This window comes from Populus trichocarpa, chromosome 10 (assembly GCF_000002775.5).
Source record: "Populus trichocarpa isolate Nisqually-1 chromosome 10, P.trichocarpa_v4.1, whole genome shotgun sequence".
Lineage (NCBI taxonomy): Eukaryota > Viridiplantae > Streptophyta > Magnoliopsida > Malpighiales > Salicaceae > Populus > Populus trichocarpa.
In genome coordinates, this window is record NC_037294.2 from 16757558 (window position 1) to 16770774 (window position 13217).

General features: G+C 33.9%; 2 protein-coding genes across 2 annotated transcripts; both read left to right on the plus strand.

The window, feature by feature from the left end:
- The first annotated feature begins 879 nt into the window (after positions 1–879).
- LOC7481551 (cell division topological specificity factor homolog, chloroplastic) lies at positions 880–3357 on the plus strand. Its single transcript, XM_002314985.4, has 2 exons — positions 880–1165; positions 2432–3357. Exons 1-2 carry the CDS (start codon positions 1073–1075, stop codon positions 3035–3037), a joined length of 699 nt encoding a protein of 232 aa, XP_002315021.3. The 5' UTR covers positions 880–1072; the 3' UTR covers positions 3038–3357.
- Positions 3358–4072: 715 nt separating this feature from the next.
- On the plus strand, positions 4073–12952 carry LOC7492906 (mitotic checkpoint protein BUB3.3). Its single transcript, XM_052456490.1, has 14 exons — positions 4073–4214; positions 4291–4427; positions 4847–4929; positions 5500–5751; positions 6049–6121; positions 6913–6993; positions 7067–7148; positions 7249–7349; positions 7733–7820; positions 10442–10660; positions 11566–11688; positions 11797–11853; positions 11937–12011; positions 12552–12952. Exons 1-14 carry the CDS (start codon positions 4110–4112, stop codon positions 12651–12653), a joined length of 1578 nt encoding a protein of 525 aa, XP_052312450.1. The 5' UTR covers positions 4073–4109; the 3' UTR covers positions 12654–12952.
- Positions 12953–13217: the final 265 nt, after the last annotated feature.

Here is a 13217-nt window from a genome sequence, read left to right on the forward strand (position 1 = left end):
ACATATTCACATTGATAGTTGAATTAGCAATAACAAGATAAAAAAAAATAGAATGAAAATATCAAAAGGCTTTGATTTTATCAAAAGGACGTGAGGAAGCTTTGATTTTGAAGGTAATTTTATTATTTTACCATGTTTTAAAAATTAGAAAAAACACATTTATATCCTAGTTAATTCTTTAATAACTAACAAGTCATAGGAAAAATCTTAAAATACCTTAAATATTTTTTTTTTTGAGAGACCAAAACGGTAAAAAGGTTAAATTTGGTGAGAATGAAAAGTAAATTAAATGAACGGTATGATGATTTTATGTTCCATTATAAAAGGTTGAGATCGCACGAATAGTGATTTTGAAAAAAAGAAGTGTGATAGTTACATGACATTTAAAATGGATGAAAATTAATGTATTTTTAATTTAAAAAATCTCAACATGATCATGATTTATTGCCATGGAAATTTTAATATATATATATAAATCACATACTATCAATGATTTTTCGTAATGAGATTCTAGTTTAATAAAACAACAAAATTAATTTATACTTTATAATATGGATAGATAATAACAATGCTTATATTCTTACTTACCAACTTTGTAATTTATACATTTATTATTAGTATTTTTTTTTTTTGTTAAACTAGCAACTTAATATTATTTTGCTATATTTTTTTATATATTAATAATCATATATTTCTTATAAATTTGAAGCTATGAAATTACTCTATGTTCTTTTTAGTTATTATATTATCTACAATGATTTTAAACAAACACTGTTAAACTGCTTTCTATTCACCGATATTTTTAACTATAATTTTAATTAAATATATGATTATTTTTAAATTGTAATCACAAAAAAGTAGCTTTTGGGTCATCAACAACAAAATAATTGCAAGCCAAACCAAACAAAAACGCCGTCGTTGGAAGAGGCCAAATATCACTCCAGGACTGCTTCTGTAGAAGGCAGCGTGAGAATCAGGATTGCCACTCCGCTAGCAGAAAAAGAGCAGTGAGAGTGTACGCGTGTGAGCGCCTGAGAGAGAGAGAGAGAGAGAGAGGTTGCAACAGTTGAAAATGGCGATATCAGGAGATCTGAGGGTCTCGGCAACACTGGCCTCTTACTCTAAACACCCTCCTCGATGTTCTTTGCCTCCCTCAAATTCCAAGGTCTCTACTCCTCTACCCTGTTACCTTGTTAAATTATCTCTATTTTCTTGTGTGTTTTCTGTTGTTCTTCCTATACTATGCCAATTTATCTGCTTGGTTAAGGAATTTGAGAAATGCAAAGGGAAATGAAATGGGGGAGAATTGGGGTTTTGGGTTATTTTTTACGGAAGACTGGCTTTTTGTTACTAAAACGGGGGCAAACAAATGTTATTTTTAATTGGCTATGGATGGTAAGTCATGGGTATCATTACTTGTTTCATTTGGTGATCTGGGTTCATAGTTATTTGGCCTATAGAGTATAGAGTTCAGTGCATATGAGATCATGTGTCATATCTACATATTAACTGAAATGTTTTAAATCTTCATGCAGTGGTTAACAATAAAGTAGGAGAAAAGAATCTTTTACAAAATCGATGGTTAAGAAAGTTGCTTGCCGTAATGTATTTGGCACACTGATGTATTCTGAAACCGGATTGTAGTGAAGTGAAATTGTTGGCATGAGTTCTTATACAGGTTTCATATCCTGGCTTTAGATTTGAATACTCTAAGGTTGAGCATTTCTTGTTTTAAACTTTAAGAAACATTTGTCCAATGCTGTGGATACGTTGAATTGTGTTAACTTTTGATCTTTCCACACATAATTTCCCAGCAATGGGAGTGGCCCAATATCACAAACTAATAGAAATAGAGAAAACAATAATAAATTAAACGGGCTTCAAGTGATAAAATTTACTTTGCCTCTATCACAATTATTTTCTGTTTATTTCAATCTCACTCTATATATATAACTAGATTATGCGGTGTTTTGTGCTTTTAATTTGGTTGATGTGGATGCATGGCAGCAGATGGTGTTACATGAACACCTTGTTAATAGGAATATGATGAAAGACTTATTGGTTGATTTTGAAGAGTTGAGACACAACAGTGAGAAAAAATAAATTTGGAGTGCTGGGTTGTTTAAAGTTGAGGGTTTATATACTAATTCTGTATTTACTTAGGAGAAAAACAAAGACTTGGTTAATATATATATATAAACCATGCCACATTCAGTAAAATGAAACAGCATGGATGCAGGATGACCAAATGCTATGCAGATAGTTGTTATGATATTCGTTTGTGGAATCTACTTTAGTTAGTAGAAAATCTTTTGCTCTGTTTTTTCACACCTATGTATTTTTAGTATTGAAATATTTTGGCTAGCAGAATTTGGCATCTGTATTGTTGTATGTCTCACTGCAGTTAGGTCTTTTGTTCTCTAATGCATAGGTTGAGTTCCTTGGTTTCCTCAATGGAGGATGTGGCACTTCTCAAAACATGCTCAAGTGGCCTGGTGGCGTGTTTGACAGCCGTAAAATGCATGGTCACTTTAAACGATCTGCTGGAATTGCTGAAGAATATCAACTGTCCTCAACTGCTATTAATCAAGAAGCTGAAAGGTTGCTTTTAAGTGCCATAAACATGAGCTTATTTGAGCGTTTAAACTTGGCTTGGAGGATAATATTCCCTTCACCATCACAAAGAAAGAGCTCAAATGCAAGGATTGCCAAACAGCGTTTGAAGATGATTCTCTTCTCTGACAGATGTGCAGTTAGTGATGAGGCAAAACGGAAAATTGTGAACAACATTGTGCATGCTCTATCAGAATTTGTGGAGATAGAATCACAGGATAAAGTTCAGCTGAGCGTCACAACTGATACAGATCTTGGGACTGTGTACTCTGTGACGGTGCCTGTACGGCGGGTGAAGCCAGGATATCAGGAAGAAGAGAGTGGATCGATAACAAACATCGAGTACAAAGATACTGGAGAAAATTCTGGTTCTGTTGATGTTCGTTTTGATTTCTACCTCCCAGATGAAAGAACACGGTTCTAAGATTAAGAGGAAAACAAAGGAGGATTTGGCTAGTATCAAACGTTTTTCTTTTTCATATTTGGATCTTTAGCCGCAAAGATAATCTCACTCTGTATATATGAGACTACTTTTGAGTGGTTGAAGATTTTGCTCTTTTTGAACTCTCTTCGATTTGGATGTTTGGCTTAATGACACTGGAGCATGTGAATTGGCATCTTAGAATCATTTTAGGTTTACTGTGTGTGCATCTGTACTTGTATGTTTCACTATCATCAGAAGGTAGCCTGTGGTGTGCTGGTTGGTGATTTGAGCAATGGAAATGATCTGATGATTGTTTGTGATGTTGATTAAATTTCTAGTCCTTTGCCAATGAATCAGTTTACACGACAACACAAACCAACTCGTATATCCCTTTATTATGTTTTCCTTCCATGTATCTTATTATATCTTTTTAATATGTTTGTGACATTTGTTGAAGTCTCTCTTTGGGTTTGGTTTAATTTGAAAATGGTTAGTCCCCATCTGAGATTGAGGGAAATCTCAGGGGATCCCAATGAGATTGTTCAGGCCATTCCAGATACTGAAAGATATATTGCCGCCATCTCCTCACATCCTCATTCCTCTCATTCCTCAGGGCATGGGAGAGGACAGCTTTTGCTTCAGGTTCACAAAATGGAGGTTGATGGATCGGAAACATTGAAGTTGGTTGGTGTGCTTGTCCATTAAAAGTATGCCCAAATTCCAGTGCCAATCATGCACACTTGTTAGTAAACAAATTATCATAATTATAACAATTTCAGTTGACATCTTGGACACCACGAGTAAAAACAAGACAATTCCAGTTGGTTGTGTACTTCCCTTGGATAAACATTTTTCTTCTTCTCCACTTCCCCTCCTTACATCCTATGGTTTCCTTTATTAGGGCAAATTAATTAATTTAAGACTAAAAGCACAGTTGCTTCTGTTATCTCCAACACAACACAATAACCAACCACGCATAGGTTTCCTTTTCTCCCTCTTGTTTCTTTTGACTTTCAAACACCTCCTTTATATATATATATATATATATATATATATATATATATACCCCCAAATGAACGGCGAGTGTTTAAATTTTGAAAACCCGATCGGAGATGCACTTTCCAGGGTCCAATTCGCCCCTCAATCCAATAATCTCCTCGTTTCTTCTTGGGATTCCGTCAGTACCCGCTTATTTTATTTATTTATCCCCTTCAAAATTGCTTCATTTATTTTTATGTGATTTGATTGTGCAGAAACTTCGATTATACGATGTGGATAGCTCTCTGCTCAGATTAGAAGCTCCTGCTCCCTCACAAGCTGCGCTTCTCGATTGTTGTTTCCAGACTGAGTCTGTGGCTTTTACAGCTGCCTCTGACGGTTCCATTATAAGGTTTGTTGTTGTTAAAACAACTTGAACTCTAAAAGTAAAACCCAGCTTCAGTTTCGTTGTATTTCCTACATTTTTATCTTTCTTTATTCTGATATGGATCAATTTGTGTCATTGTTAACTCCGACTGAATAATTGCTTCCAATACAATGACCATAACATGCTTAGCATTTCAGTAGCCTACGTTGTTGAAAGGTTTCTTTTAACTTTTGGTACACATTGTTGGCGTTTTTTCGTGTAGTGATTTTGGTTATTTTTGTAGTTGGGCTAATTTGCTTGATTATGTATTTGCTTACCATGGTTTTATTAGAGAGAAAATCTTTGGATTGTAATCGTGGTTTTACTTATTTTTGTAGTTTGAGGTGGTATGCCATGGTTTTCATGCATTATATCTTGACTCTTTTCGGGGCAAATTTTTCTAGGTATGACTTGCATTCAGGAACTAATGATGCCATTGGAAATCATCAGGATATAGCAGCATGTGTGGGATACTCTATTGAAACATGTAAGCTACTTGTACCATGCTCCCACGAATTTAACTTTGAATTTGACACATATTGCCTTCTTTTTTTGTAATTTTCTGCAAGATGATGAGATATGTGTGCTCAACCTAACATTATATTTTTTTTGTTGGAGATCTTTATATTTCTACGGAGCACTATTAAATCCCGTCAACTGTTTGCAGAATATGATCAGTCATATATCTAGTTAACATGTTGGAACTATACACAAATAGGGTGAATATCAAAGACAGCCAAGTCGAAGCAGCCAAAAATAAGACCTTTGCATGCATTTTCGTTGGGGATTTTACCATCCACCCACCTTGTAGAGTCTAGAGATCTTGCATTCTATCCTTTTGATTTCTTTTTAAAGGTTAGGGTTTCTGTTCTTTGCATCATAATTTGTAACATTATGGTATGTATGATTGGCAATGCAACATATATGGTTGCAGAAGATGGGCGCTAAGACATACGAAGAGTCCATTTTCCCCCTATGTTCTCATGGATATGCTATTTCCTTGCTGCCCCATTGCTGACAGAGTTTCTGATGATTCTTTTCTATTCGACTGTTATAGGTCAAGTGATTTCAGCTGGTTTGGACAAGAAGGTAATGTCTTGGGATGTCCGCTTGGCAAATCCTCTTACACTCTTCAGAAATCTAGATGCAGAAATTGAGTCCATCTCTGTCTCTGGGTTTGATTTGATGGTAGCTGTTGGAGCAGCGGTAAATATATATGACTTGCGGAACTTTGAAAGAGCAGTTGATTTAAAAGAATCATCTATGGATGTAGGGATAAGATGTGTTGCTTCAACTTCATATACCAGAGGTACTAAGATACTGATAGTGTGAGCTTTGTATTTTTCAGCATGTAGTTTCTGGTAGAAAACTCCCTTTGAGGGGAATGTCATTATTATTAGAACATAATGATTCCTTAAAAGTGAATCAACCAAACTGTAATTGTTTTACTATCATATATATCAAGTGTGTGGTTATATATATATATTTGGCATGGTAAGAAGGTTTAAATCATCCCATAACCATTTTAGAAGGCATTATATTCCCTTTTTTTCCTTCTCTTCCCCTCTCCCTCTCAATCTTTTGAAATAGGATTTTTTTCTTGCAGGATATGCAATTGGATCAATAGATGGACGGGTAGCCGTAGAGATCTCAAATCCATTAAATTTAAATTCCATCAGGTCATTCTTTTGCTTATATTTCTTCAAGCATGCTTCATTTGTTGAAGATCTCAAATTTCTAGTGATTTCCAATTATTGTTAATCTTTGGATTCTTTGTTTTGCTAGAGGTATTTGTGTTTTTTTTCGCCCCACTGCTAAAGTTATTCACAGTGCAGATCCTCAGAATGTCAACACACTTTCCTTTTACTTTTAACCAAGACTGAACTTAATGCCATTCCACATTCTTATCATCCTATCTTGGGATCAAGGTCAAGGACAATTCTGCAAATGTGACAAGAGTTCTATAATACATGAGGCATCCTAGAGATCATAGGATATTTCCAACTATATTACTAAGCTAGAACTTGACAAGCAGAATGGAATTGCATCCTATTGGTTATTGAGTTCTAAATCTTTTAGAGCAAAGAGACTTAGCCCTTATTTTTCTTTTGTTTTTTCACATGCATGTGCACTAGACTAGATATACTTCTATGGTTTCACTACTCCTCTTAAGAAGTTGGATTTAAGTTACTGATGTTGAGATACTAATCCTTCATCATGGAATACATTTTTAATGCAAGTAGTATATAGTTTCTCCATTAGTGATGATAACAACTGCAAGTTCCATAATTTGTTCTCAAAGTTGCAATCTCGCTCTTAGTGCCCTGGATATTTCAATTTGATCATTGTGATACGTGTTTGCTTTCATGCTGCAGAACAAAGTATTTGAGCTGGTATTCATCATATTTGAGTTGTTGATGCGGACAATTTGCTAATAATTTTGCCTTGTGCATTTCAAAATGAACTGCAGATACACTTTTCGGTGTCACCCTAAGACAAAGGATGGAAAAGCACATCTAGTATCAGTTAATGACATAGCATTCAATCCACTGTAAGTACAATCAAGTCAAATGTTTGCCGTTGTGTACCTCTGAAACTAAAACTGATGAATGTTTCTGATTTAGCATCAGTGGTACTTTTGTCACTGGTGATAATGAAGGCTATGTTACTGCATGGGATGCTCAAAGTAAAAGAAAATTACATGAGGTATATTCCATCTGATCAGAGTATAATAGTTAGCTGCACAATAATTTCTTTTTCAATCATACTTCTTTTGAAAGTGGTTAATTTCTCGTCTTGTTTTTAGTTTCCTAGATATCCAAACAGTGTGGCATCCTTATCATACAACCATGTGGGGCAACTTTTGGCTGTTGCATCAAGCTACACATACCAAGAAGCTAATGAAACGTATGCCACTCCTGTAGCCAACTGCTTTGTGATTTTGTTTTACTATACTCTTCTAAAATATTAATGCTAGAAATCGTGATCGTGTTTCTTTCATACCTATTATGCTTGGGTTACTTTGTTTTCATTGTTGTCATTTGGTTTTCCAAAACATCTTGATGCATCTATTCACAATCTCCACTTTTTAATCTAATTTTTTAATTATGAATATTTTTGTCTTTTCTTCTCATATCTACTCCACTTTATCCGCGTTGTATGATCCAAGGAGACCTGACCACAACAACAATGTTCTCGTGTTTGATTGTGGCATGGCATTACCACATACGTGTTTATTGATCAAATTGCTTGTCCCATGCATATTTATCAATGTGACTTTTCCATGACAGGGAGGTGCCCCCTCAAATATTTATTCAGAAAATGGATGGCAGCGACATTGGATATTCTCCTGAAGTTTCAAGAGATTCAAGTAGGAAATGAGCTTTCGTATGCTTGGTAAAGAAGGTAATAAATCCAATTTAGAAATAAACCTGCTTTGCAATTTTTGTCGTAGTTGCTTATAACAGTGACACTAGATGGCATGTTGGTGCCCGCATATTAATAAAGGAAGTCAATTCCCCTTGTTTTTTGTGAATTACTTTAGCCCTTTCGTTCTCAAGAGCTTGTTCCAACCTGCAAAATGTGGAGGATAAAGTGCATAATCATTTCATTTACGATTGCTGGCTGTGGTCATTTACCTTATCCCTTCATTTATTTGTATTTCAGATTGTTCAAAACGGCCAAACCATTTTCACACTAGGCGTCCATATTTTTATGTCCTGACATAGTGCACCGCATTCTTGAGCAAGTGTAGCGGATTTATCTCCTTGGCTTCTTTACTGAAGGTTTGGTAATTCTCCTTGCAGAGAAATCCAAAGCTAATCATGGTGTAATGCTTGTAACATTAAAATCTAGAGCTGATGATTTGTGACTGAGAGAGAAGAGTGATTTGTGACTGCAAAATGATTGAGTTTAGAATTTAGAAACAGCGGGTGCTTTTTTATTAAACTATGTAAAAATTCGTTGTATCTGTAACAGATACCAGTCGATACAATGGTTCTTTTGTCCAGCTTTAATTCGATACCTTTTGGTATTTTTATAAGTACATTGTAATGACTGTAGTTTGTAGAATTTTTTTTAAAAAAATCTATTTTTATCTTGGTTTTTTCATAATTTTCATGTAGTTTTATGAGCAAATTAGTATTTTTATCATTTTCCTCCTCTCTCTGCCTCGGTTAGTGTGATGCTCTTAAAAAAATAGGAATAACCCTTCAATTTATTTTTTTCTTGAGATTTTAGTCCTTATTTTAATTGCAATTCTATTATTTTAATTAATTATTTCAAATTAAAAATTATTTTCAATTTCATTCTCTTTAAATTTTTTTAATTTTTTATATTTAATTATCACTCTTTTTTATTGCTAATTTTTTTAGATGATTTTTCAAGTTAATATTTTTTTTACAATTTCATTCTTCATTTTTTTTTCTATGAAGTTTGATCCACATTTTTTTTATTGTTGTTTTCGCAAATTTTTTGAACATATTTTTTTATTTTATTTTTCAATATTAAATTTGTTAGGAATTAAACTTCTTTATTGAACTGGGTATATGATTTCATACATTGTAAATTTAAAAAATTAATCCAGGTGTAAAAAATTCAACCGAGTTTGCATAGTTTCTCATGCCACTAAATTAGAGTTTTTTTTTATATTATTAAAATAATTGAGCTTGTCAAATCAGTTGACTTGATGATTTAAGTTTAGAATTTTTTTTCTCGATTTAATCCTTCAATGTTAAATTAGTTACGAGTTGGGATTTTTTGTTAAACTCGAGTTTAAGATTTCACGGGTTTTGAATTTAGAAGATTAACCCATGATTGAAAGATTCACTCGGATTTGCCTAGTTTTTCATATTATTAAATTAGGATTGTCTTTTTTTACATGTTATTGAATTAAATGATCTTATGAAATACAAGCGACTCAACGGCTTGATTTTTGGATTTTCTTGACTTGTTTCGAAACACTTACATTGCCTTGATTTTTTTTTTATATATATATTCGGTTAAAATTCTTCTAGCCTATAATGTAGAACCGATCACCAATTTAGGTTTATTTGCGTTATTTTTTTTGTTTTTTTTTAGATTTAATTTATTATTCTCATTTTTTACTTTCAATATTTAGTTTATCACAATTGACCTTCATGATTTGTGCATAGGTTTTATAGGGTTATCATGCTCTCCTGCCTCGAATCACAGGTTTCATATGTTAACTATGGTTGACCAAGGTTAATTTAATGCGATGTCATATTAATATATATATTTTAAAAACAATATGTCAATATTTAAGTACTTTAAAAGGTTTTTTTATGTAGCATGTATCAAATTTTTAACTTCATGATATTTTTATATTTTTTTAAAAGATTTTTAAAAAATTATCCAACCTAGTTAAGTTCTAAAGTTCAACCTCTTAAAACACTATTAATAAGATAAAAATATTTAAATTAACAAGGTGATTATAAACTTATCAATTAAAATGTTATTATTTTTTATAAAAAAAATAAGCTTACATGCATTTCCGTGTGATAATTTAATCATACCGGGTTGGTAATCTCGGTTTAGGATAAAAAGACTTGAAAATTATATTTTGATGAATTTAGCAAACTTAAAAATTAAGTTCTATAGTACGGAGTACTAAAAAAAATTACCACTTTTTAAATCAAATCCCATAATAATAATATAAAAAATAAATGTATTGAAGTAAAAAATTATAAGAAATTTGAATTTTAAAAACTTTTCTATAATCAAACAAATCTCAAACAGTAACAATAACAAATGCAAACACCTCAACCCATCCCAAACAGTATTACCCCAAGCACACCGTACTAACTGTCAATCACTTAAATCCAATGGTTCAAAATATCCCATTTTTAACTGTTAATCCCTTAAATCAACGGTACAAACTTGCCCGAAATCACTGCTATCATGGGGGAAAAAAATCACAACTTTAGAAACCCTAAAAACCTTCTACTCATCTAAAAATGCATCCCCTATAAATAGCATAAATTGATAAATCAGTTGCTCTTCACACTATCTCCCTATCCTTTCTCTATCGGTATTTTGTTTGTTTTGTGATTGCAACTCTCTTATCAATCGCGGCCATGTCTGACGAGGAGCAGCACTTCGAGTCAAAAGCTGATGCGGGAGCTTCGAAAACTTACCCTCAACAAGCTGGTACCATTCGCAAGAGCGGTTACATTGTCATCAAGAATCGCCCTTGCAAGGTCTAGTTTCCTCATATATCTCATTTCCCCCCTCTTATTTTAGATCTCTTTTTTTTACCCTTTTATTTTAGATCTGTATGTATTCCTTCTGTTTTGTTTAATTCTGTTTCAGATTTATACATATTTTCTTGTCTAATTCTGTTTCAGATTTATGCACGCCTTTTATATGAATGTTGGTTGGGAATGGATTATTTATTTTTCTTGTGTTGTTATGATTTATTTTTTGTTTAGTTCTGTTTCAGATTCATGCATGCCTTTTGTATGAATGCTGGATCGGAATGGATTTTTTTTGTGTGTGTTGTTTTGATTTGGATTCTTTTCGATAGTGTTTTTAATGGTTTGGAGCCTTATCGTCAGTTATGTTCTGTGTTGGAAGCGGCAGTGAACTTTACAAGCGAACGTGGAAATAAATAAATCATTTAGATCTGATAATAAACTGTTAAGAAAATTTGAAGTGTTTTTGTCGAATAATAACTTGGGTAAATTAAATTCACAGGCAGAAACCCTACTGCTGGTGTTAGTTTTGTGAGGAAAAAAAATACACAAAACCAGCAACATGATCGAACTTTAATTTGAGTTTGATAGAATAAATAATTTGCGGAACCTAGGATTTTAGGATGGTTGGACTAATTATATAAATACGAGTTCGGTGGAATCTGCTCATAGGCTATAGAAATTATTTTGTCTGCTATATTTGGATATCTTGCCATGGAACGTGCTGCATTTTTTGCTATTTATTTTGAAATCTGAGGGGCTGTTTGTCGTATGTAAAATTCATTATATCATATTTTTTTAACCATCCTATTGGTTCTTTAGAGATGCTATTGTCCTTTTCCTTTTCATTCCTCTTATTGGTTTTTTATAACAATTCTTAACGAGGACATGCTTTTAATTTTCTTTCACAGGTTGTGGAGGTTTCTACCTCTAAAACTGGCAAGCACGGCCATGCCAAATGTCACTTTGTTGCAATTGATATCTTCAATGGAAAAAAACTTGAAGATATTGTTCCTTCTTCCCACAACTGTGATGTATGCATTTTTTTTTTTTTTTTTTGTATAGTTTGTTTTACATGATTTTTCAGTAAGTATCACTGAAACTTGTTCATGATCTGAATCTCTCTTTCCATTGCATTGCAGGTTCCCCATGTCACCCGTACTGACTATCAGCTGATTGATATCTCAGAGGATGGATTTGTATGTTTCGTGGTCTCTTTTACGTGTATGATTTTTTTCGTAGGCTAGTTGAACTTGGGTCTAATCTGCATTTAAAATTTCAGGTGAGCTTGCTGACTGAGAATGGCAATACCAAGGATGACCTGAGGCTCCCAACTGATGAGAGTCTCCTCTCTCAGGTTAGTGGACATTTTGTTTTCCCCTACGAATTCAATTAGGCATTAAGGTTGTGCTGCCTCTCAGGATTCCAACTGTTCTTCGCCCTTTAAATGATTTTTTTTATAAAAAAAAAATTATGATTGCCCAATCTGCATGTATATCTTGTGCTTTGTAACTGTTTTGGTATGCAGCAAAAGTCTTGTGCTGGCCATACAGGGGTGTTTGGGAGAGTAGAGTGGTAGTTGATTCACACCGTGTTTTTTGATCTGAAATGCATTAAAAAAATAATTACTTTTTAGAAATTATTTTATAATATCAGCACTTCAAAACAATCAAAAAATATAAAAAAATAATTTTAAACAAAAAAAACAATTTTCAAAATTTGGCCAACCTCGTGCGGATCTCAATGCCAACTGCGGCCCATAATTCTGCATATGTGCTTCAGTTTCTGAGCTGTTGTTTTCCATCCATTTGAAATATCTCCTGTTTCAAGTGAAGCTAGTTTGGATAATTTGTGAACTACCGAATCTAGATAATGATGTTTTTTCCTTGCTATGCAGATCAAGGATGGATTTGGCGATGGGAAAGATCTTGTTGTGACTGTGATGTCCTCCATGGGAGAGGAGCAGATCTGCGCCCTCAAGGACGTTGGCCCGAAGTAAATTGTACCCTGCTTCATGCAGGGCATGCCCAAGGTTGATGGCTGATAGTTGTAGTTTAGCAAGTGGTTCTATGTGGGTTTGAGAATTGGTCCCGTTTCAGGAACGTTCCGTACTAGATGCGGCCTTCCCTTATATGAAGACTTGCCATTATTTGAGTGGCGTTGTATCCGTGATGATATTTTTGTGGTTCTTGGTGTGGGGAAGTTTATTCTGCCAGTAAGACTGCATACACTTCTTGGCACCTGTGGTGGCTTCAAACAATTACAGTTTTTATTTCCTTATAGATTCCGGTTCTTTTCTTTGGCGTCCTGGTGATGCATGCGTTACCTTCTATATTTTTGTTGGGTTTTTTTTCTCTGGTGAGTAAAATTTTAAGTTTTTTGCCTCTTTGATTAAGAGGCGAAGGCCCTATTGCAAGAGATCTGTCTTGAGAACTTGGTTTCATTTGCTAATCCCAATTTGAGAGGGTGGTTACACAATCCTCTACTACGTTGTGAGGTCATTGCTGCTCTAATGTACCCAGAGAGAATCCCAGCCATTTTCCTGGTTCCAAGCTGCTCGTCA

What these genes read in the sequence shown, in the direction of transcription:
- LOC7481551 (XM_002314985.4), top strand. Translation starts at nt 1,073, where the DNA reads ATGGCGATATCAGGAGATCTGAGGGTCTCGGCAACACTGGCCTCTTAC. An exon ending in TGCCTCCCTCAAATTCCAAG is followed by an intron (nt 1,166 to 2,431) that starts GTCTCTACTCCT and finishes TCTAATGCATAG; the next exon opens with GTTGAGTTCCTTGGTTTCCT.
- LOC7492906 (XM_052456490.1), top strand. Translation starts at nt 4,110, where the DNA reads ATGAACGGCGAGTGTTTAAATTTTGAAAACCCGATCGGAGATGCACTT. An exon ending in TCGTTTCTTCTTGGGATTCC is followed by an intron (nt 4,215 to 4,290) that starts GTCAGTACCCGC and finishes TTGATTGTGCAG; the next exon opens with AAACTTCGATTATACGATGT. An exon ending in GACATAGCATTCAATCCACT is followed by an intron (nt 6,994 to 7,066) that starts GTAAGTACAATC and finishes TTTCTGATTTAG; the next exon opens with CATCAGTGGTACTTTTGTCA.